We start from the raw sequence: 26,369 nt of genomic DNA, 5'->3' as shown, positions 1-26,369 counted from the left end.
ATTTGCTCTCCAGGACTGCTTTTGAAATCCCGAATGTTTACAGAGATATGAAAAACAAACTTCGTCTCACGAGTTCAATATGTTATGAGACAAGTGTAGATTAAAATGCTTAAAATACATATGCTTTAACTATTCAACGACATGCATGTTTATACATGAACAAACGCGACAATATAATTCATACTTTGGAATGACGATACACGTTTAGAAAAGATCAACATAATTTTATTAATGTCGATAGCTAACAAAAAGGTTAAGAACATGTCGTGCTTGTTGCGTCTGTGTGTAGGCATATATTTTGGAATTCTCAAACCTCACGTATTTCGGAGGTTCGTTATACCTATTTTATTATGTATAGTTACATTTTGAGTACCTCAAACAGCCCCATTATCGCTTAATAAATGATATTATCGAAAAGATCCCCGCTTAGGAAGGGAACATTATTGATAACACGCCCTACAAACCATACATTAATACTAAATTGAAACATATTTATTCTCAGTGGCAGTTTTAAAGAAATATAACAAATATTTGACATAGTTTATTATTATACTTACTACTATAAAACGTGATAATCTTCTAATAGTGAAAGCTCTAATGGACGAAAACTGACACAACCTTATCTGTGATATCCAGAAGTCTGAAGAAGATCGGCCGAATAAGCCAACGTGCACAAAAGAGTGTCATGTTTAAGCATTTTAAGGTTCCTTGCTTGTAAATAAATTCACATTCCGAATGCTCAATGATAAGCGAAAGTAAACTTCAATTTTATTGACATTCCTTGACTAAGAAATAAGGTTGGAAGATCATCTAGACTTCATGAAATGCCTGTCCTTTTTATTCTGTGAAACAACACAGGAAAAATGTGCATTGAACATGCGCTTTAGAGAAGACACTGTTTGCGCACTGTTTATTTCCACATATATCAGCACTTTAGTTCCGAATTAAAAAAGACGTGTAATAAAGATGACTGGCAAACAGACAGACATATCTAAACTTATTCTGCTTTGTGTATTGATCTCCACAGAAATCAATTTAACACTTATGCTATTTAAAATATGTATTCAACCGGTTAATAAATGGCGGCGCAGGGTATGGATCAATAATAGCCCACATTAGTCGAGAAAGACCCTCGGGATAAAGCCCGTGGGCATTTTCATGCCACCGTTGCTATTATCGATCACTGTTTCGGCTGCCCCATTAGAAACCTCTTTTAAGTTTATATCCGAGTAATTGAATGACGAACACAGACATAGCTGTTCATTACTGAATTGTTGATCTTGTTTGAACAAAAATTTTGTGGAACTTTTACACTTTTTTTCTTAAAGAGACATTACATGAAACATAATATAATAATACTATGACATTACAAAATAAACACCGGTACGGTGAGTTAGACATTACACGCGTGCAAAATAAAAGTATAAACCTTTATTAAAGTATACATTATTTCGTATCAATGTCAATAATATATTAACTGCATAAAATATTTTTTCGTCTTCCAAAAAATAGAAAAACGTGAACGAAGATGACGGGTTAAAGATTAGATAACTTTCTTGTTAGTCATTCATGCATTTGATCGTTATGAATGAGTTTTTCCCCTGTTAATGTAAAAGTTCAATTCAGATGAAACGTGAGATATCGCACCACAAATGATTATAGTTTGTCCGGATTAGAATGAAAAGTTCTCAATCTTATGACATGATTAAATCAAAGCGCTGAAGGCAGTGTAGGTGTTCGCTGTTGAAAAAATTCGTCCTTGATTAGATTGTGCGCATTGCACAGGCTAATCAGTATGCACAGGCTAATCTTATTTGACATGAACTAAGCCCCGTTTTCCCAGAAAGCAGCCAATATGTACCGATTTCAATGATAAACACCAGACTGGCCAATCTCCTCTTACAATCTGTTAAACACTATTAGTCATATAAATCCTCTGCAGTGTACCAGTGGTGAACTATAAATAGGCAAATGTGCTGGTTATCTTTCCTAGCAGACGTTCATAGCATTTGTCTACTCTCTTACACTGCGGTTCATCACATTCACATGCATGTTGAGGCACGAACGACAACTCCGCTAGAAGAATGGCATTTGTCGTCTGCTACAACAGGAAGTGGTTGTCTTTCCATACCGTAACTAAGGCCTCTAAGCACATACTGCTTTGCAAAATATGGTCATGTTCATATATGAACATTAGTGTGAGCGTTACGTTCTCCCGGCATTTATTAACAAATGAAACATGTTATTAATATTTGTTATAAAATTATAGCCCGCCCATAAGTATTTTATCATAGCGAGATATAAATTTGCAATGACATGAAATACAATTAACACTCAGAACAAACACAGTAAAACAATACAAAAAAACATGTATCATAAGAGTAAAATAATATGTATGCCATACATTTACTTAATTTATTTGCATGGTGATTCAATCAAATAGACCTTAAGAGTTCTACAAATCTGCTAAATTAAGAACACGTTTTGCATGTTAAAGGGACCGTCAACCGCGATTGACGAAAAAAGAAAAGTACTAAAATACCGTATTTTTTACAATTATTAGTTAATATTGATTACCATATCACGACTGGCATATTACACAACTTGAAAAAAGTTGTTAAGTTTTCATATTTTCAGTATATTCGGTAATACATTTTACTGGGTACAGGTACCAGGTAAATACCAGTTTACTATAAATAACGCAAGTAGATTTAATGTGAAACAAAATATAAATTAACTTACTCAATGGTTTTTTTAGAACACATTATTTTTCTGCTGACATTCATTTACATTGATACTCATAGAACTGAGTGGCGAGTATAAAGTATACATTTGTCTTAAATATTTTAAAAGAGTCAGTACACAACTTTTCGCCGTTCTTAAATTACTATATTTTATATGCTCGGTGTAGTTTGTCAGCGAACAAATATTTCAATTTTTATTAGAAGATGTGTTATCTGAGTGCTATAACAGTTAGTACGTTTCACGTTTTGGTAAATCTGACGATCTTTACATTAAACAAAACATATGATTTTATAATTTAGTTTTGCTAGAGAAACGAGTGTAACAAATATTTGTTGTGTGTACTCGTTTTTGTTGATGAATTGGTTTATGTAACCCGTCCTTGATTTGTGCGTAACATGTGCTGGTCAACATGCCTATGTACATGGCGAGGTCGTCGTCCTATCTTTCTAAGTAGGCGTGAAGAACGCCGGATTCGTTTCCATTAATGCCTGTACATCCACAATACGTGTAATATATGAACTGTAGTGGTCGTTGAATGCATGATGCTAGATGCATGAAATGATGGTGACTGTCCATTTATTTATCCAACCAGATCCAACAGCCTTTCGAACCTACGCATGACAATGGCTGATCATAGTTTAAGTCCTTTCTGTGATTTAAAACAGTAAACTAAAGTTGCATTAATCTTGTTGTTGGTACCCTTATTTTTGACATTAACGAAGCATAAATTTACATCTGTTATATGGTTCACATAGTTTCCATAGTTCGCACTCCAATGTCTGTTTTGAAGTCAAATAAGATGTATCTTTCAACTACGTTGAGTTATAAGAACTGGGTGGCCCCATAACCATTCTTTGCATGTTTAATAAAAATAGACAATTGATGTAACTATTGTTTGTCATGATGAATGCCTGACCGATCAGGTATAGTGTACAACGCTTGTTTGATTCCAGTTGGCATAAATGTTGTTGTTATGTGCTAAAACATCCAAATCACTGTTCAATAGTTTAATATAAAACGTTCTTTGCCCTTGCACTTAGTTTGAAGAAGCATTTTCTTCAAACTTTGAATGAATACACACAAATGATTATCAAATGGAAATCCAGCTGAAAACTCAATAGATCATTTTTCATCTTAACCCGTAAAACCTTTATTTGAGGCGGGTGAACGAATGCCACACATTGAGACACGCTACAAAAGTAAACAACAAAGAATAAAAACTAGGGTCGCCTTATTGCAAGGTTCAATGGAAGGCATAGCAGTGGCGATTCAATTTTGCACTGGAGTCCGTGTTTATTACAATGAGCTCCTTGCTATCGCTAGTGATGCCAACCACACATTCCAGGTCGCAAACTTCGACGCTTTAAGTTCAATCACAGCAGAACTCACTCAGAAAACTTGTAACGGTAAGCAATATTGTAATAAATGCTAAATGAACAATTGATGTTCGTAAGAGCGAACAAATGTTGTCATTGATGTGAAGGCAATCGGTAACTCACATAAAAATGGATTGTAGCAATAATTGCTTGTCTAATCGTGTTTCTGGAGTTGCATCGCTTCTAAGTTTCAAAAATGTGTTGGGTAATAGAAAATCTCAAGTTTGCAAAGTATTAAAAAAAAATTAAAAACCATTAACTAAGTGTGTTTTTTAGAGAATATCATATTATTTACTAAATTATAAATATACATAAAAATCTTGCTATCAGAAAACCAGCATTTATGACAAATTGTCAATTTTTTGGTTTGGTATATTTTCTGTAATTTCTCTATATTTTCGGTATGTGGTTCGATATACGTATAAACAGTAATACATGTCTAACCATAACATTCAATGATGCCCATTCACGTTCAACACTTTGAAGCCGAAATGGGTGTGTACGACGTTATTTTGACCTCACGTTTGTTTTTCGAATTCCTCAAAAATGTATTTAATGATTGTAATATCTTTCACCATTTGAAATTTAAATTATATTGTTGTTTTAACGGATGGCGTCTTTGTGTTGCTCTTTGGTAATGCCATATTTTGTCTTGATTTTTCTATTGCGATTGTCTCAAGCAGAAACCTGTGGTCGTCGGTAAATCGATATGACTAAATTCGCAAGTGAAGGGACGATACCGTACGGTGTCCAAAAGGCCTTCTGCACATAGTCCAAGAACCTGTAATCTGTTATCAATGGCATTTACGTTTAACTTATACAAATAGGCTTACACACATGCAATGTAATTAATATAACAATCTTGCGCGCGTCGATAGTATGGGTCGCTCAGTGAGTATACATTCTCTTCCACTCTTATAACCCCGACAATGTCCATGCGGAATCCACTCTCCGTTTGGCAAAATTAAAGTGTGAAAAGCTTTTTAACCAAATGCGTTTGAACGCGGTAATGTTAACCCGCCGTGCGTTCCACTTTTCGCAAGCAGCACTGCATTGAAATTGCAGCTTTAAAACTCCTCGTTTGGAATGTTGCCGTGTGTCCTTAGAGCTGCTGTGTATGGCTTTGGTTTTGGATGTAGTCATGATAAACTGCACTGTCTGATTAACATCAGCACAAGGCCATGCGCACTAGACTCTTAAACTTCTGTTGCCCCTTTGAGTTATTGTCTGCATGCGTGAAAACAGAAAAGCACGTTTTCTGTAAAAAAAAAAAGCCTAAAACACTTAAGCATCAACATTTTCTTTTCATGCACAGTCTTCTAGCAAATGTCTTATATGGACTGATAAGCATTAGCTAGTGCGAGGTCTTTTCACAATGTCTCCTTCATCAACATCCCATCGTTGAAGAATATACAGCAGGCCATATCAGAGTCGCAATCAACAAATATATGTACGCCAGCGATGTTTGTATTCAGTGCATGGCTTTCGTTTGCTGGAATTGATGGACGGACGATACTATCGCGATCGTCATTATGATTGCTGCCATCACTGTCCTCAAGGATTTCTCTCACCATGAACCGCACATGACCCTTTCAATTGTCGGCGTAGTTTTTGGTATCTAATTTGCTCTCGTAAAGCGCTTTTCATGTATGTGTAGTCGCCGGAGGTCATCTCAGTATTGTGAACAAGTTTCTTAAGATTATACTTTCCAAATTGCGAAAAGTATCAGTTCGCGTTTGTAGATTATAACAATAATTTTCTTTCAATAATTAAGTGGCAATACAAGATTAAATTTCCTAGAAAAGATGCGCATGCCAACAAACAAATATAGAAATAGCCGAGATTTAAACGAGATTTGACATGCCTCAAACCGTACAAATCATCTCTTTCGCATTTCTTCCCGAGCTATCCTAACCGAGTAAGTAAAACTCTGCTTTTGTGATGTAATGTAATTCAGACATTATTGTTTTATATAACCATATAATTCAAGAAAATCAGTCTTTTTTCCATTCAATATGTCTACCATAAATATATTCTGTTGATTATTATGAACCATATATGACTACCAAAAATACTTGTTTAAAGTTCTCTTAAAAAGGCCTTTTCACGATTGGGTACATTGACAAAATTGAAAAATGGTGTTTCAGATTCGCATATTTTCGTCTATATAATAATGATATTTGTGGGAAAAACAGTAATACTGAACATTTACCATGCTCTTAAATAGCATTTTATGCATCTTTTGACGATTTAAAAACCGGAAAATTATACAGCGTTCCAACGCGAAACGAATTAATACTTTGGAGAGTTCTGTTGTTGTCGTTATATTTTGTGAAACTTCAAGGATTGCTTATGTAAAGCATGTAGGATGGCCGAGTGGACTTAGAAGTAGACTTTTTACTCCAGGACTCCAGGGATCAGTGTTCGAGCCCTGCAAAGGATTATCCTTTTTTAAATGTTATTCTTAATTTATAACTTGATCTTTTTAGATCCAATGTTTACATTTATTAATATTAAGCATTTAATCACAAACTTCAAAACATGACAAAATCTGTGAAAAGGCCCCTTTAGGTAAATATTTAAGAGCAGTAAAAACGTGCAAGAAATTTCAGATATGTGTAGATTTGTTTTTTCGACTATATTTTGCGACCAACCAAAGCCTCGTTTAATCGCTTACTCAGTGCAAAAACAGCGCATAACATACAAGCATGCTTCAATTAATTCTCTATCATTATAACGAGTGACTAGATTGCAAACTCATAATACAACTTAGATTGATATAGTATTACTTGTGTTTACTCAAGTTCGATAATTATTCCGTAGGTTGTAACGTTCCGAATGCACAAGCGAAAACAAACTTCTTACGCACAACTGCAAATCATTTGATCGCTAACAAATTGAAATAATGAATATGACGATAAATCGATGACGTCGTCATTGCCATTGATGCTGGTTTTCTAATGACTCAATTAAAAGCATTATATATCTATATGCTTTGATTGTTTTTCTTTCCCATGTTTGCAGTTCTTATTGTTTAGTTATAGTCGATGGTGCTTGGTCGTCGTGGTCACCATGGTCACAGTGTGACGTCACGTGCGCAAACGGTCGCATACATCGGACACGCACTTGCACTAATCCAGCTTCCGCCCTCGGAGGTCAGAACTGCTTTGGAGCGAACCAGGAAAATAGAGTTTGTAATCTTGCAAAATGTCCAGGTAGATATTTAAATACACGATCTGTTAGTTTTTAGATTCATCGGAGTATTGTGAGAAATGAAGTGACAAAATATAAAATGAAAAATACAACACTTTTATTAATTGATTAAAATTATGTGCCTGATATTTTATTAATATATCATGTATCTTAATTGTTGTATTTTAGGTACTTGCACATTAACAGTTTGGTTAAACATACTATATCATTTCTTGGTATGGTCATTATTAAATACTATAATGTATTGCTAAATTCAATTATTCAATTTACAAACATTGGTAGTTTTTCATTAATGTTTTAAATCTATCTGAAAACGAAACACAATTTAAACGTACTCTTAATTACGCGGGTGTTCGAAATGGCAGATGAGCCGTCTCTTGACTACATTGTTAATCAAGCATCTGTATGTCAGTCTGTGGTTTTATTTAAAGAGTTATGAATGCATTGAGGTCAACTGTCGACATCGGACTGACGCGGTACACATTATGAGAACGAAACCTCAGATAAAGGTCCAGATATCGACATTATCCCGTTTAACAAAACCCAAATATGCTGTGATACATCGGACTTCTAATGTTTGAATGTTCAATTGAATATGGCGCAATATTTAGATCATATCTGAATGTTCCACTAGCAAACTACAATGTTATAATTTCAGATATCTACTTTCGAACTGACCTTAGTAACAAATCTTCGATTTCAGCATAACTTGTGCAAACATTTTGGGATTCGCGCACTAGAAACGTCCCTGGTTATTGAACCTTTTATCAATTACTGATCCTATGTCATAAAAGTACTGTACTATTATATGAAAGTTGTTTTCGTTTCACTCTTTTTATTTCAGAAATTATTAAATTATATAAACATGTAGCAACATTTTCTGACAGATTACCCTGCTGAGCGTCATGCTTAAATATTAAAAGTTTGCATACGTCTCAAATAACATCAATCCATCAATGTTTTCTAGAAGACATATAATGAAATAAATCTATATTGATAGACCTTTCATTGGAAATAATATGCTGCTTATTGTATGGTTTGTAATTGCACCGAAGTGTTTTTCAAGTAAAACAATTACATTGAATCACTCTGTATGTAAGTAGGTTTTCATTAAATATTGATTATATTTGTACGAAGTTACCCCGTCATTATTTTTCTTTGTCCTATTTATGTTATAATACTGCGTTATTTTAGCCCATCAAGCACATATTTCATTTTCTAGGAGTTTGGCCTCCATGGTTCAATGACCAATGTTCTGTGACATGTGGAAACGGGACCTTAACACGTGTACGTCGCTGCTCCACTGGCCACGTATAGGATTGTGTGGGAAACAGCAGCGAAATAGTTCACTGTCAGGACATGCCTTGCAAAGGTAGATTTTGTTTGCCAAGAATCGTCTATAACTGACTTTAATGGGACCGTCAACCACACACGACGAACAAATAAAAGCTCTAAAATACCCTATTTTTGAAAACTATAAGTTTATATTGATTTAAATATCACGACTAGTATGTTACATTACTTAAAAAACGTTGTTAAGTTTTCATATTTTCAGTATATTCGGTATACAATTTTACTGGGTAGTCCCGGGGGGTATGTCTTCCAACTGGTAACTACGAGCTAACTATATATAACGCAATTAGATTGATCATCATCGTCAAGTGCAAATTGTGCATGCGTAGTGAATTGTTTATGATTTATATATAAAATAATCAATCTACTTGCGTTATTAAGTGTGTGTATCTCGTTATGTCATCTATATTCGCGATGTAATTTCGATTTTAAATTGCGAAATTGTATTACCGAATATGCTGAAAATATGAACTTTTTTCAAGTAATGTAATATACCAGTCGTGATATTTTAATCAAAATTAAATAATAATAGTAAACAAAATACAGTATTTTAGAACTTTTATTTTTTCGTCGTTTGTGGTTGACGGTCCCTTTAAGAACGTTATGGTAGGAATGACGTCTCAAATAACATCAAACCATCAATATTGTCTAGAAAACATATGATGAAAGCAATCTATGTTGATAGAACTTCAATTGGATATAATATGCTCATAATTGTATGGTTCGCACCACATTGTTTTGCAAGTGAAACAATTATATTGAATCATCTGTATGTAAGTAGGTTTTCATTAAATATTGATTATATGTATATGAAGTTAACCCGTCACTTATTTCATGACTCCCATTTATGTAATGATACTGCGTTATTTGAGCACATATTTCATTTTCTAGGACTTTGGTCCCCATGGTTCAATGACCTGTGTTCTGTGACATGTGAAAACGGGACCCTGACACGTGTACGTCGCTGTTCTACTGGCCACGTAGAGGATTGTGTGGGAAACAGCAGCGAAATAGTTCACTGTCAGGACATGCCTTGCAAAGGTATATTTAGTTTGTCAAGAATCATCTGTCACTGACTTTAAGAACGTTATGGTAGGAAAGACGACTGCATAATTAAATGTCGTCTATCAAATGAAACGTCTATAAATATGTTTACACAGCTCAGAGATTATTTTAAATTATTACTAAGGATTGCTATATTTAAGTGGATGGGTCCTGGTCATCTTGGTCACCATGGTCACACTGTGACGTCACATGTGCACATGGTCACATACATCGGACACGCACATGTACGAATCCAGCTCCCGCCTTCGGGGGTCAGAACTGCTCTGGAGTCAACCATGAAACCAGCACGTGCACGCTTGCACAATGTCCAAGTATGATTTTAGATTTTAATTTATATATTTATTGATTTAAATATTAGTTAAATAATAAACGTTTTCTACGAGATGTTTACTGAATCACTAACACCGTATTGGACCAAATATATTTAGACAGATTGTTTTGCGTTTTTAAAGCGATGTAGATATTGGTTAAGCTTGGAGTTTATAATCAAACCTATATAAAAAGTATTAGTTACGTAATAACTGTTTGGATGAAATATATTATGAATCATGAAAACCTGATTTGACCGAACAAGAGTCAGAATATGACTGTAGGCTACTGTGCTTTACAACTATGTGGATATTGGTTAAGGTTGGAGTAAGTGGTTCCTTGGCGACTGCTCAGTGACCTGCGGTAACGGGACCCAGTCAAGGATGAGGATATGTTCTTCCGGGCATGAAGAGGACTGCCCAGGGTCTGCCATCGACACTGTGCCGTTCTCTAAACTGCCATGCTGACGCAATTACACTTCTGAAAATCAAAATGTCCGAATGATATCAAGACACTTAACGTTTTCATATGCAAAATGTAGATAAAAACATCTCCGTTAAAGTGTGTTGTATTGTATTGACAAGTATGTGAAATTGTTGAAACTATCGCTCGCATATAAAAAGCTGAAACTGTGAATACTGTCATTCTATGTGAAAAAAACGTATAAGGCAAAGATGATAAAAAATGCATAGTTTAAAAACTATTGAACTCAAAACAGAAGAACACCGCTATTTTGAAATTGTGTAAACCGTCTTAAGAATGTGAGCATGTTCGAGGTTATAAAAGTTAAATAGGGGTCTTAGCATTAAGACACACATATACATGTTCGAAGGTGTCTTTAAAAAGTGTTAAAATCAACAAATCATGCTATCTATTATGTAATTGTATTCATAGTTTCAATAAATTTAAACGATTTTATGAATCTTTAAAATAAACACGGATGATATTGGGTAAAAATGTTATAAGGACAAATATATTGTTTGAATACACATTAATTCGATAATTAATAATGATGTTGTAATGAAATAATGAAGACAAATCTATTTTTCAACCTCACTTTCACTTACAGTTCAAAGGTCAAATGATATTTTTGTAAGTGGGAAAACAAAAGTACAGAAACCACGTTCGGTGCTACTTTGAGACCGAAATGGGTAGGTGGAAAGATACATTCCAGGCGTTACTACCAAAAGTTAGATCAGGTTATTTTGCATGTCTGAACATAATGGTCACTTTGCAAATAACCCTCTCGTATCTTTTCAAACACATGTACCAGGTAAGTTGGTCAACATCATTCTCACATTACAAGGCCATTGTAATATATGTGGATCAAAACACGTATTCATTTATAAATACATGAACGTTAAATGAAATGCGTTTACAAACTTTTAGAAATAGCAATAATGATCCGAAAACAGTATTTATTTTCTGTACTAACTTACCAGTGCGTTTGCATTCCTTTATGTATAAGGCTAATTATCGCCCAATGCTTCATTCTGCGCAGACTTTGAATATGAACAGAACAGAACAGATAGTTTATTTGCGACTTAAGCATATACAGCTCATCGTCAAAAACAATAAATCAATCATAAATACACATGCGCCAAACTAACAAATAATGTTTATGCATTTTTACACATAGATGATTATTGTGAGAATGCAATATGAAAGAGAAGGCTCTTAATTGTTAAACAAAGTTAAGTAAATGATTATGATCCGTTAGTGATTGAGAAAAATAAAATATAAACATTATGCAGTTAGAAATTATTTACAAAATCACAATTTTGCGGAAAAACTATTCTCTCATAAGACTATAAATTTTCGGCTCTAAGTTTAAATGCTTTTATACAAAAATTAGCTAGACGTATCAATGCAGATTTTCTAGTCTCATTCAACAATTGAAAAAATTTAAACATACTTGGTCTTCTTTTGTAAAAAACAGGTATACATGTATTTCTAATATTATCATATAAAGGACATATAAGAACAAAATAGTACTCATCTTCAATTTCATTCAGTGAACAAAATGTACATGTTCTTTCATTTCTTGGAATGTTTTGGTGCCTACCAGTTTCTATAAATAGAACATGGGAAGACAATCTCAATTTTGCGATTATGTTTCTAAATTTCGCATTGTCAGTTTTGTCTAAATAAATGGATCTTTCAAAAATGGGTTTCAATTCTTTGTACAAATATAGGGATGGAGAGTCATTTACATCAATTCGCCATTTTGAAATAAACAAATCTTTTAATCTATTGCGAAACATTATAATAAAGCTGTTAACATTAACAGATTCTGGATATAACCATATGTCATTAAAACCTGACCATTGCAAGGGTTTCCGAACGTTTGATGTCCATGACTTGGAATGAGGATTATCACATGCTTCTTTAAATTGTTTACGAATAATATTACTTAAAATACAGTTAGAAGATTTTTCGTTGAACAATTTTAAGAAATATTTAACTACTCGCAAATATCGACATATATACATCGGGTATCTCCCTAATTCGGCATACAAAGCATTTGAATTAGTATAAGTTTTTACACTTAAAAGCGATTTACAGAATTTGCGTTGGACACGCTCAATATTTTCGGCTTTAGTAAACCCCCATACCTCGCTTCCATATTTTAGAATCGAGGCAACATATGCATCAAACATATTTAACATTATTCTAACAGATACATTCAATGATTTTGTAACAGTAAATAATGCGTTCATCGCTCTAAGCGCTTTGGCTGATAAAGTATTAGTGGCTTGTAATAACGAGCCGCTGCTTGAAACTACTATTCCTAAATAATTAAAATTGTTCACGATTTCAATTCGATTATTATTGTACACCCATATATAGCCTTTTTTAAATATGCCTTTATGAAAAATAACATTTTTTTGTTTTTTCGACATTCACCGTTATATTCTACTTTGTGCAATACTCAAACAAATTGTTCATGGATGATTGTAAACCCTCAGCGGATTTTGAGATTAGTTCTGCGTCGTCGGCGAATAATAGAAGATAAATGGATAATTGATCAATTGTAACGCCCGAATTTATATCAGCTTGTAAGTGCAACTCAATGTCATTTAAGAATAATGAAAACAGTATTGGCGAACATATCTCTCCCTGTAATAACCCGATATCGGATTCAAATAAATCGGAAATACTATTCATATGTTTGACACCTAATTTAATCTGGTTATACAAAGAGCGAAAAACGGACAGGAGTTTGCCATCGATACCGGACCTAATGAGTTTAAACCAGAGATGCATACGATGCGTTAAGTCATATGCCTTTAAGTAATCGACACAGCAGCAACACAGTTTTTGTTTATTATTGACATGACTTTCAATCAATGATTGAAGGACAAATAATGCGTCGACCGTACTATTACCCGGTTGGAAACCGAACTGTGCGTCAGTTAAAATGTTGTAAGCTGTAGCCCAATTTTGTAAGTGTTCATTGAGTATAATCGTGAATAACTTAGCAAAACAACTCACAAGGGTTATACCTCTATACTTGTTGGGTATTGAAGGATCGCCTTTTTTATAAAGGAGGATAATCAGACCCGTTGACCAGCTCTGAGGAAATTTACCGGACTTGAGAATATGGTTAAATAACAATTCCAATGCATCACCTATTACATGAACACTTTCTTTAAAGTATTCGTATATTATATTGTCCGAAGAACATGCCTTATTATTTCCTAATCGTTGTGTTGCCATGATAATTTCCTCGATTGTTATGTATCTGTCGAGCTCCGGGTAAATACTTTCAGAGTTATGGTTACTGTCGAAATTGCGATTGAGGACCACTATCTCAATATCTCAAAATTTATACTGGTTTCATTATTTATTTTACCTTCGTTTTTAGCCAGGTTTTTAAAGTGTTCAACGAGCTCATTTAATTTAATTGTTTCTCCGTTATGATTTGGTGATCTTTTTTGAACATTTTCCAAAAGTCTTTAGGTGACTTAGATTTCATGCTATCCATTTTGCGTCCTAAAGTTCTATTAAAAGCTGTCTTGCATTTACGACAATAATATTTATACGATTTTTTTTTCTCTAATACTGACTGTCGATTGCTCTCGTTTTTAATTTGGTTATAATTGTATCAAGCATCCTTATATTCTTTATGTTTACTTTCGCACTCCGCATTATACCATTTTTGTTTATTTTTGACATGTGAATCGAATTGATTTCTATCGCAGTTAATAGTGTGCGCGAAATAAGGATTACCTTTAGACGTTAAGTACTGAGTAAACATTGATGCTAGTTCCTCTGCATCATCGTTATTATCTATCCCTCGTTTTAAACTTAACTCGAGATTCGCAATTTCGCCCGATAATTTTGAAAGGAAAGCTTCCTTGTGAATGGGATTCCATTTCACAAAAGTTTTTCGTCCTCGCTTATGTTTTGCTAGTTGCCCCAATTTTTAAAATAAATTCAACGGGAGCGTGATTAGAAAATTCATTAAAATCTTGTATTGTAAAGTGCAAGATATTTACAAAATTTTCCGACCGTGTTAACAGATAGTCAACTAAACTCTGCATATTGTGTGTAAAACATGTTATTTTACCAATATTATTATCGTTATGTTATCTACCGTTAACAACTCGAAAATTTGTAGCCAAACATAAATCTAGTAATGCGTCCCCGAAGCGGTTTGAATTCAAATCACAAGTTGCCCTAGGCAGAGGATGGTCAATGTCTATAAAATCAAGATTACTTAAACTACGATCATATGCAATATAATCTAGTTTTCGACCAATTCTTGCATTTAAATCGCCCGTTACATAAACCGCACCTAGCTCGCTGAAAGTATTAATATCAGATTCAATAGTTTTAAAAATATCTCCATCAAATCGTGGGTGAACAGGTGAATTTTCAGGTGCAATATATGTCACAACAATAAACATGTCATTTTCAGTATTAAAAAATGTTGATCAAGTTTAATCCATAATTGACAATCTATTTCATTTTTAACAACTGAAACCCCTTTTCGTATATTATCGCGAATATATATAATAATTCCACCACTTGCACGCTTCGCACGCTTATTTTGATAACGTCTATATGAATGTATTGGATAACTAAATCCAGACAATTTAATATTCGATTTCGAGTTTGTCCATGTTTCATGTAAACAAATAATATCATGTTGTGAAAGTAATTTTACAAATTTCGGTGATGAAGACTTGTCCGTTGTGAGCCCTTCAACGTTCCAGGTTACACATTTCACAACACTCCCACATTTCTCTTAAGCATTCGACTTGTATTCACGACCGTTTATGATTTGTTTATCCACTTTCAGGTAGGCCTCCTTATTCTCTTCTCTCGCCTTTTTCATGATTGGAATAAGCTTTTTTCGGGTTTCCATAACCTCCCTGGGGTATTGTTCCGATATACCATACGGGTCCCTTTTAGCTCTTTGGATGCCTTCCGCACTTGTTTTCGATCCGGATAGAAAGCAAATTTGGCTACAATAGGCCTAATTTTTGCCCTGTTATACCGATCTATTCTATGGACACGGTGCAATTTAATGTCCCTGGGTGCGTTCTCGATTCGTAATTTTGATTCCATGAAGTCCAGTATTTTTTTCTCACACTGAGGTACATATGGTACAGTACTTCAAGCTAATGAACAGACTCGATTAATATACGTTGCGACGAAGTTTGAATTAAAACTTTAATATATGTAGTATTTTAATTTGTATGTATTATTTTATGCTGTTGGGGTTGGGGCAATGGCATGCGGAGCATCCGGAGAAAGCCTCACCAACCACACTCACATGCGCCGGAATAAGGAATTAAACTAAATTTGCTTAATTTAGACGCGCGCGTACCAACCACTGGGCAAGTCGGACAGCCCGATGAATTACCAGTTAAGCGATTCTAAAATGTATTTGTGCATTGTCATGTTTGTGCGGAAAGTATAAAAGGGTGTTTAAACATCATATTATTTAAACAAAATCACCAGCATCCAGAAACGTTTGTTAGCAGTATAATGTCTTTCATTAACGGATATAGACCAGTTCAAAACAACAACAGCAACAATACAATTAACGTCCAAACTCGAAACGAACATATATAAAATTGTCAGTGTCTTATAGCGCCCAAGGTTTGCATTTCGCAATTTAACCTAAATCTAAACACTTTATATGGGTATATTTAATATATTGACGCTTATGAATGAATAATTTAATACAATATTGACACATTAAACATATTTTCCAAATAAGATAAATTTGCAAAGATAAAACATAATTTTACCTGTTGTTTTCCACAAAATGAAGCCCCTTATTGTTTTGTATTGCGTTGTATTTAAAGATCGGGATGAACGTTTCCTTGTTCATGATTTTATTTGGTACACATATATTAAAAACACCTATTTGAAAAACTGTGTAAAAGATTCTTGCATTCATGTTATTGCAAACATGCGAGAAAACTGGATTTGCCTTACAAATTGTGAATTCATTATAACAAATGTTTGTTAAAGTATTACTGCGGACAAATATGAGGCAGTAAGGTTGGTTAATTATTATTGTTTCTTGGCATCACACAAGGATGAAGATTTTTTAACAGCTTGTAAGTGTTTTTTTCGGACATTTTGAATGGGTATTATACTTAACCTTTTGTCGACTACTATATACAAATATTAACAATTGTCACTCTTATATTTGTCAAAAACGGTCTGCTACTGGCTCGCCCTGTAAAACCTTACATCTATTTTTCTAAATTATTACATAGAATGAAAGACTGAATGAGCACTTTTTATAATGACATTTTAAATTAAACAAATATTACAACAAATATATTGCTTTTGTGAAGAACTAACTATACAAAGAAATGACACGGTTTTTGCGTTAAAGCGGATATATACAATTTAGTCAAATATTTATAAATTTATATAAACTGTGTAAAAAAACTTATTATATATATATATTTCAATATAAATTAAAATAAAAGTTAAGCAGAACATTTGTCAAAAAATGCGAAATAAGCCAGATATTTAATTCTGAAATTGAAAACGGCTGTACAGCCGAATTCGCCAGCATGTATACCATACATGTACGATGTGCATCTAAACTTAGTTTAACGGTTTATTTGAAATTCTGCAACGATAACTATTCATACGACACACGAACACTATCTCCGATCCTAATACAAAGACGAATGCTTCGGTTATTGTAGGAAAATATGTACGTCACTATCGGCTCGGGGCGCTAATTTGTCTTCGCTGCATTTTATGAAATTCGACTTTAATGTATAATTTTTCTTGCCTATTTTGTGTTATTGTAACATATTTTATCAATATATTACAATTAAACACATATAAAAAATCGTATATACCCGCTTTAAAGCATACCATTATCATACAACTTGTGCAATAGTACTTACGTGCAGACCAGTTAGATTTCTTACTTCTATAGCCTAACTATATCAATAACGTCAAAGTCTATATTTTTGAGATACTTTTAAATAGATCAAACAATTATAATTAAAGAGCAATTAAATTATTAAAATGTAAACGTTAGAAGCAATAATGGTATACTGCTCAAACGCAATATGTTCAATATTATTGACTATAAATAACTTATAATTACACTTTATACATGCACAATGAATGCATATAAAAATGTTTAAAAATTTAGATTAAAGTTTAACTGTCCATGGTTGGAAATAACAAATATGCAATTGCACCTCTTGATCAGAAAGGAAAACACATACACACGTGCTAAACAATAACGCCACAAACAATGATTCACAGTTCAAAGGTCTATATACATTCATATTGTTTTATACCTCTGCCGGTAAACGCAAGATCTCGAGGTGACAACGGACTGTTGTAAAAGTAAAACATGTTTAAATCACACAGTTTCATAAAAGAGAAAGAGATTTAATAAGAAAGTGCTCAGAAACAGTTCAGTCTGTGATGATGTTAGACCTGTTTTATTCAAAATGTGCATTATAAACTCCAGTCAATGTTGCCATAACTTAAATGCAATTAAACCTATTAACTAAGTAAATTAAATATATATAAAAAACGAGGCATTAGACAGAAAAAAACAAGATCAAAATTTAAGAAATATTATAAACCCACGTGAGGATCGACCAGATTTGTCTACATGGCAATTACTTACGTTAGCCAATAGTGATGCAATTATTATTATTATTATATGTTTTATAATAGGAATAATCACTGCATAAAACATGAGGCGATAGAACTGTGTTTTACAATAAATAAAAGCTCTCTAGATGCGCACTGTTTTAATTTGATACTCTTAGTATTTGAAAGTATATTAATACATGTTTATATTGGAGTAATGAATCTCAAGAATCAGGAGAAAAAGTATTGTCCGCTAGTCTTTCGTGTAAGGCAATCGTCCATATAAAATATAGCCTAGACATAAAGAAATCTGCTTAACAATAATAACGAAGATAAATGATGCGTACATTAAATCAGAAATACCTAATATTTATAATATGGTATATATATATTGATTATTTAGACTGCCCGTGTTATGTTGAAGAAATCGTTTAAGTTCTTTATGTAAAGCTATACGTATTGATTTCAAAGGGAATGATGCAGACCTATGTCACTGATCACAATAATTTTATTTCGAACTCAAATGTTTAAACTTTTTTATCTACGTTTTATCGACCCACAAGGTCAAAAGATGCCTACCTCCCATTTACAAAAGTTATGATACCAAAAATCCATCAAACTACAGAAGCATGGCGCTTGTGAATATAATGTCTAAAATATTTTCATTAAGTTAATGTAATTACATTAAGTTGTGGTATTAAAGTGAAAATATATTTAAGATCATCGATTCAGACTCAGAGATAACCTCAGTTTTGTTCATTGCAATTGCATTTCATTAATGCATTAGTAATTGTATTCAAATTGTTTAATAAATACCATAACACTCCATAACGCATTTATCAATAACGAACACTATTTTGAAAAGACTATACATGATACCTTGTTGGTCAAACTAGTCAAGTCAAGTGTAAGTTGTGAGATTTTTAGCATGCTTAAGTCAATCAAACCATGTGTTGATATTGTTTAAACAACATAAACACTAATCTGAAATTGAGAGCCATACGTGTAAATAAAAAAATGTAACAGTGATTCAAGTTGTAATCAGTTTCTTTTTATAGATAGTGTTGTGTTATAAAAGTGGTATATAGCTTGACCAATTTATCTCCCGTTATACATGCAGTTTCTAGAGTTTCATATTTGGCTATATTATATGCTACAAGTGTTTGATGTTTGCTGTTGAGATAAAGTAGAACGTATCCCCGTACAACTTTACTGTTGTCATATGTCAGTCTTCAGAGGCTATAAGAAGTAGTGCCATTTGTATATGTTTATTTTAATAACTTAAAAACCAACCCATTAATCGTTTAAATTGATTTGCGATACCTTTGACACTAGGAAACTAAAATATTGAGTGTAATATTTATTTCGCGCGTCACGTTTTTGGATTCCAATTTTCCCTTTTCTGTTTGCATAGGTACATTTGCTTAAACACGTTTATGGCGAGTGTTTGTTTTGTGATAAGTTATGGTGTTAATGTGATGCGCGGCTAACATCACAACGATTTGAAACCCCAATGCGTTGCATTGAATGTTTCTAGGAGGTCATCCCAGCGTTAATCACATAGAACACAAAGAAAGAAGAAATGTGATACAAAGTGATACAAACAAATATTTATAACCAAAGCTATCATAAAATGAAGGAGGGAAAGTAATTGTTACGACAATCCTACCTAAAATTATCACAGTAATCACCCCTTTTTTTGGTAAGCCAACAGTTTATGGTCGTAGTAAATAGTTAGGATTTAAACGTTAAATTGAAACAATGAAAACACGTAAGGAAAATATTATAAATTTATTTCATGGAAAAATTGTGTATTTAAAGTAGTGTTTTGCATTTTCCAACATGATTGGTATTGATAGAGGTGTTTAAGAAATAATAGGAATAAAATGCCTGAATACGAGTTTTGCCCCAAACTAAGACTAGATTTTCAAATAATTCAACTAAAATATTCGCTTGCCTGTCCTTAACGAAACCTTTTAGATAGATCCGTTAAATATATAAAATTGCGAAATTAGCCAAATATAAATCTCTTGTAAATTAACAAATGCAATGTTTTGAAAATTATCTAAGTAAATCTTTATTACAACTGACTCAAGTTGTTCGTTTGATGTTCAACTTCTTAATCTGTAAAAAGATTCCGTTTATAGACTTCATTAATTCACACGATTGTTGTCCTGTCCCACAAACATTCACGCTTCTCTAAATAAAAAAGCAACGGACGATAACAATACAATATCCATAAATATTTTGTAATTAAATAATGTTTTGAGAGCTTCTTTTTCAGTGTTGATCAAATGTTACATATTTCTTAATGGTTTCATGCAAGTTTATGCAAATAGTAACTCGTAACGGCACAAAATATCCATTATAACTACATATAAAATTATGTATAAACGCAATGTTTATAATTTTAAATGTTTGAATCGTCACATAATTTGAAACATATTTTTATAAACGTAATGTGTAAGGTAAATCTTGATTAAACTTACAAATGTTCAACTTTTTGGTGAGGAACAATATGTTGGACTTTTGTTGGTGTGAGTATGTTGTTGATGCTTTTTATAAAATTTCTAAATTCCTGATTGGCGGCGATATTGTATGTTCCTTTGCGAATAATTTAGGTGTGGTTGGCATAAACTTAAATATGCAGTAGATGTATAATCTAAATCTTTACAGAATCCAGTTTTAATAAGAATTAATTTTTTTCTATTCGAAATTGAAAAGCTTAAAGGTACATGCGTTGCACTATGTATTGCTGTTTTGCAAATTAATCAAATATGAATAACACATATGAATATGAATTTCACGAAACAGTTTCGTTAGTTAAATTCTTGCGTATTTATTGCTTATTAAAGTAAATTTCTTGTTAAAACTACAACTAGTGTCTCAATTCAAGTTATTGGATTTATTTGATGTATTTACTTTATTCATATCTATTTCATTTAAATATTAATTTGCAAATAAATTACAGTAATATTTTGTAATACTTTTTTACTTTATTAAGGCAGTGTCCTACTGCGAATCTGTATAAGTATGTTTGATTTTTTAATACGTTATTTAGAAAATTTAAATTTAATACATAAATATATTAAATTTAGAAGGAACGAGTTTGTGGGATAACATCATTTAAATTGCTTCGCAACGCTTCAGGTGCTTCACTAATGTGAATTATTTATGCGAGTTGAGTCATTCAAGCAACACTTTTCACACGATTAAGAACACGATTAAGCAAATTCTAAATTATGTTTAAAAAACAAATGTATCCATATTTTTATTCAAATATGTGCATGTATGTACTTCCAAAACCAATAATGTTTGTGTTTATATTGTTGTTGGTGGTGGTAGTTTTGTAGTTGGTGTTTAGTTTTATGCATCTTAGTTAAAACTTATGTATTTTATTATTATTTTAGCTCGTGGCTTACTTAAACACTCTCGAGTCCGTTTATTGGGGTCTTTCTCTAAAGAACCCCTAAACAGAATTTATGATCTCACGGTCGTTAGACGGGCACCATATAGAACCCTCAAACAGAATCCATGATCTCATGGTCGCTAGACGGGCACCATATCCACTACGCCACGTAGACCTTCTATGCATCTCATGTACGTTGATATATACTAATATACCTTTCTTTATTAAATCTCAGAATACATGTATGCACATTTTAAATTTGCTTGAAAGAAACATCACGTGAACACGGGATGTACCCAATGGAAGCTGAAAAAAAAATGCAAGAGTGTCCTCTCTTTAATTCAATTCTCTCATTGGGACCATTTCATTGTTATCGTCTATCGAGGTGTAGTATTATAAACTATTCATCCCCTGAAAATTATGACACTTGTTATAAGAAATGCATTTTCTCTTTTAAGACATCCAATTATCTACTACCAATGTAATATTTATGGAATCATTAAGATAATGGTCTTGAATATGGAATCTGGCACCAAATGCATGCAATACATTATGCACATAAGACTTGATATCGGAGTTTTACTAACCGTTATTGGAGTATTTTGCCTTGACATGAATCTATTTTTGCTATATATTTTGTCGCGCTATATCCAGTTGTACCCAGATACTAAGTTGTTATTACTCATTAGTTTTGCTCCAGGAAGCATGGATCCTGGTTAACGGTCTGAAGTCTGAATATGTTATCACTTATTTTAAAGATATCCCGCAAACTTCAAAGTTATGACCTTTTATTATGGTCTCAAAGTTTCTTCAGATGTTTTAATCGAATAGTTTTATTTGACTTAAACATAGTATACATTTGTTCAAACAACGTAGACGCTTTATGTTGCAAATCTGACGAGCAGAAAGCTACTGTTAATGAAAAATACGATACAAAATACACTGTTTACAATTTAAAAATGCGTGTAATAGGAGAGTATGGATTTGAATGGCGTGTTTTAATGTTCGGGTTCATCAACAAATTCAATCTGTTAACCACTTAGCTGTTCCATAACAAATTATATGGACAAATTGCAAACCAAGGCAATTATGAGCATAAGTAACAGAACGCAGTCTGTGTTTGTTTTCCGCGGGACTGTTAATCGTCGACGCGCATTGAATGGCAGCATCAGGTTTATGTAACGAACAATAGAGTTTCTCTTGAACCGTTTTTGGGGGCCCAACTCTAACTTAATATATTTATAGTTTTAGAAATTTATTAAAAAAGCACGTTACCATAAATGTGAACTTACAGTAAACCCGTTTTTGAAGCTTGTTTCAATTTCGTGCAGATGTTGGAAACAATAAAAGTATATTATGGTATAAGGTAATTAAAATTTCGTGTACAATACTTAATTTTTATCTTAAAAAGTAAGTTATTGTTGATCTGGTTAATTTTAGGTTGTACTGAATGAACAAGGAACAAAGAGATGCCACCTGAGTGGTGAGCACAGACAAACTTATATACCAAATAGGTTTCAATGTGTTCAATGTTCACGATAATATCTTAAGTACTTTCCAAGTTATTACCATACATGATTTTCATCAATAAATCCCGGACACAAATTTAATGATAGAAAATGCTGTCGTTCAATTAGATAATTTGGGTGTTAACATTAATGGAGCGTCTTGAAATGTATGTAATCAACAAGTCCCGGTTGCAGATGACATGATTGAAAAAAAAATCGTTTCAAATAAAACATGTGAGTGTCAACATTAATTTATCGTCTTGAAATTAAAATATAGAAAACATTAAATCACATTCAGTCATTTTAACATCAGGCTTGTTGCAACTGGATTTGAGTATGAACCAAATTTGAGTATATTATAAGTATTGTAGGAATTCAGGTTAATCAAATTGAAATCCGCCTTACATTGCGTTTTAGGCGCAATCACTAAATTATTCAAGTAAGACGAAATCTCACTGATAGACTGTGTTTTTCATACCATAATATGTGTTATAGTTTATTTACATATTAGTATGTTTCAAGGTAAAATGCCTATACAAAAAGTTGTTACATTATATGTTTTTGTTTTATGTTTATTTCTCGGTAGCGTCATTAGCTGTGAGTGAGAGCATATGTCCTCTCATTACAAGGCAGTTACTCAACGTCAATATGGCGGGTGTAAGGGTAACACATTACCATGGTCTGAGATTATTAGTCAGCGCAAGTTTCGACGCGTCATTCAACCGGTTTAAACCTCAATGATTTAAATTAACCTGCGGCGTAAGTTTCGACGCGTCATTCAACCGGTTTGAACCCTAAGGATTTAAATTGACCGTTCCAAAGTGGTGACCCCGGCTTTAATAATTGTTATGTTTTATGTCTTGTAAAGGCGATTGGTCACTTGACTTAAATACAAGACTACCGGCGGGAAATACGATTTTCTGTTCTGATAATCTTTCTGCAGGCTTATTATTCCAATGTATTTGTCTTAACTTACGTATTCTTCATACGTTTCTGTCAAAGTCATAGTATCAACAACATAATTTAAATCAGAATAAATCGACCAATATCCGGTGTCACGTCACATCCAGTGGTTATCGATTACCGAGGTCTGATCATAAATTAGCCTTGATCATGATCAAAAATAGTATGGCCGTGAGCTGCTATATATTTATTTATGTATCATTAATGTCCGTTATTCAACAATCAAAGTCAGATAAAATAGATATTTGCTAATTTCAAAATTATTTTGTGGTTTGATGGGTAACCGCTTGGTAATTATTTTCAGATTGTATTGCGTGGTGAATAAACGTACAGAAATAGGTTGTTCAGACTTCGCAGGTGGGCTATGAAGTTTTTAAACACAAAATAAAACAAGTATAAGGTTTACAATATTTAGAAATGACTGTTATTGGAGCGTTAAGTTCACCCAACAGCATGTTCAATGTTTGTCGTATTCGCCACCCTTGTGTTCACGATAATGGTGATGTTCACGATAATGCAATTTCGTCCAGCCTATGGGTATACATTTACATACCCAGTCGGAACCAGAATCATGTATATGAAAAATATGCAACTCATTTTATTACCATACATTTTCAGGACGCCTGCGTTTTCATCGCGTGGGAAAGCTTATTGGTAACACCCATACAATAACAGGAGCCTCAATAATTACACGTTCAGTTATTGAAATAGAAACTTATCCAGTAACGTATAAACTTCAACCATGAATAAACTGGCAATTAATTTTGTAAAACACTTATTTACGCGATTTTCAACAAAACCAGGCTAAAATTATGTTAAAAGAACATACATTCCATCTTCTTACTACCACTATTTATCGACATAAATGAATGCGTTCAAATAAGATTGCGGTTATGTCTACCGTCGCTTAACACAAAGGAATGTTTAATTTTCTGATAAAATTAGAGCCTATAGATGAAATTACTCAATGGGCATAAAACAACAACAGATTAAACAAACCTACTAACGAACTATGGGATATATTTCGATTGCGTAAAAGAATCATATTATTGTTTTCTCTCGCTCACTGGCTAGTTTTTGGCTTAAAACTAGATAACTCGTTATATCTCAAAGACAAATAAGTGAGAACGGATAATTGTGGATATATTTGTTTCAATCAATTTTATTTATGTTCGAACTTTCCGAATATTTTTTTTCTTCTGCATTTAGGACACACAATACTTTATTGTAATATACTCATCAGTTGCTACATGATGAGTAAATTTAAAACATTTTCCCACTTGTTTAAGTACACCTACATGTATGTAGGAAATTAAGTATCAAGTACATGTTTTTTAAGGATAGCCTACAGGGGACGCACATTGAGTGAAAGTCAATATTTGTTTTTTAGTCATAGCCACTTAAACAATCTTGTCAGTAAACTAGGATAGAAAACATTTCATTTGCATATGATCGCCGCAATCTGATTAAAATTCCGTACTGTCATTTCGATTGATGTTCGGTTATGAGGCTTTTAATCAATGTTTATTTTGGATATGTAATAAAACGAACTAACGTACATGGCAACATCTGTTAAATGAATATGGAATATATGGGGAATGTGCGCATCACACTTTCTAATCTTGTTGAATACTATTTATTTTTTATAAATGCTAAATATCCATTCAGACACTAATATATAGTGAAGAGTAGTAGTATTATATGCAATTAAAGTATGCATTTAATTGGATATTACGAACTCTGAAAACCCGTTGGACCTAATGTATCGACCTTATCAGAAGCAATCTGATATTTCTAGCGACAAATAGTATTAAACAGGTTAATGTTTGTATCGATTCGTTTCAAAATCGGACAGATTCATTCAAAGCAACGCGAGATTAAGTGATTGAAACAATTGGGAAGCACACGACTCTATCGACCGCTCGGTAGTTTAACCAACCAGATGAAAAGTTATTCCAATATAAAAACGCATTTGTTATTTGGAGTTAAGAACACTGGTAAAACTCACATTTACTAAAATTGTTTTTTACCGTTTGATTTAAAAACCAACATTATATCATGTTTGAATTGATGTCCTTTAATCATGCGACCATGAACAGTCGTTGGCATTAGTATGTTCGTGTGATAGAGACATTTAGCATTTAGCTCGAAAATACAAAAGTTATCTTTAAAATGTACTCAACGTAATTTCCAACCCAATTGCTTGGAATAAATAAGAAGCGTTTGTAATCTAGCTAGTAATGCGACACATAAATATATTGATAATTTTAAATCCTCTGAATCTTTTTAATTTTAATCGTCTTTGATAGCGTCTATCATAAAGCA

General features: G+C 33.0%; 2 protein-coding genes across 4 annotated transcripts in view; one reads left to right on the top strand and one right to left on the bottom strand.

The window, feature by feature from the left end:
• LOC127836235 (uncharacterized) overlaps window positions 1-26,369 on the bottom strand; it is a 478,549-nt gene that overhangs the window by 262,907 nt on the left and 189,273 nt on the right. The gene's annotated exons all lie outside the window — the stretch shown is intronic.
• LOC127836244 (thrombospondin-2-like) overlaps window positions 1-26,369 on the top strand; it is a 160,591-nt gene that overhangs the window by 29,698 nt on the left and 104,524 nt on the right. Inside the window, exons 3-4 of one of the 2 annotated variants that reach the window (XM_052362732.1) lie at window positions 9,893-10,063; window positions 10,383-10,622. In XM_052362732.1, coding sequence (XP_052218692.1) covers window positions 9,893-10,063; window positions 10,383-10,528 — 317 coding nt within the window. In that variant the 3' untranslated portion in view covers window positions 10,529-10,622. Of the gene's footprint in view, window positions 1-9,892; window positions 10,064-10,382; window positions 10,623-26,369 lie in introns of those variants that run through there. The other variant, XM_052362733.1, reaches the window with a different exon arrangement.

Source organism: Dreissena polymorpha, chromosome 6 (genome assembly GCF_020536995.1).
Source record: "Dreissena polymorpha isolate Duluth1 chromosome 6, UMN_Dpol_1.0, whole genome shotgun sequence".
Taxonomy (NCBI): domain Eukaryota; kingdom Metazoa; phylum Mollusca; class Bivalvia; order Myida; family Dreissenidae; genus Dreissena; species Dreissena polymorpha.
The sequence above is the reverse complement of the archived record's forward strand: the minus strand, read 5'-3'. Positions and strand labels throughout refer to the sequence as shown.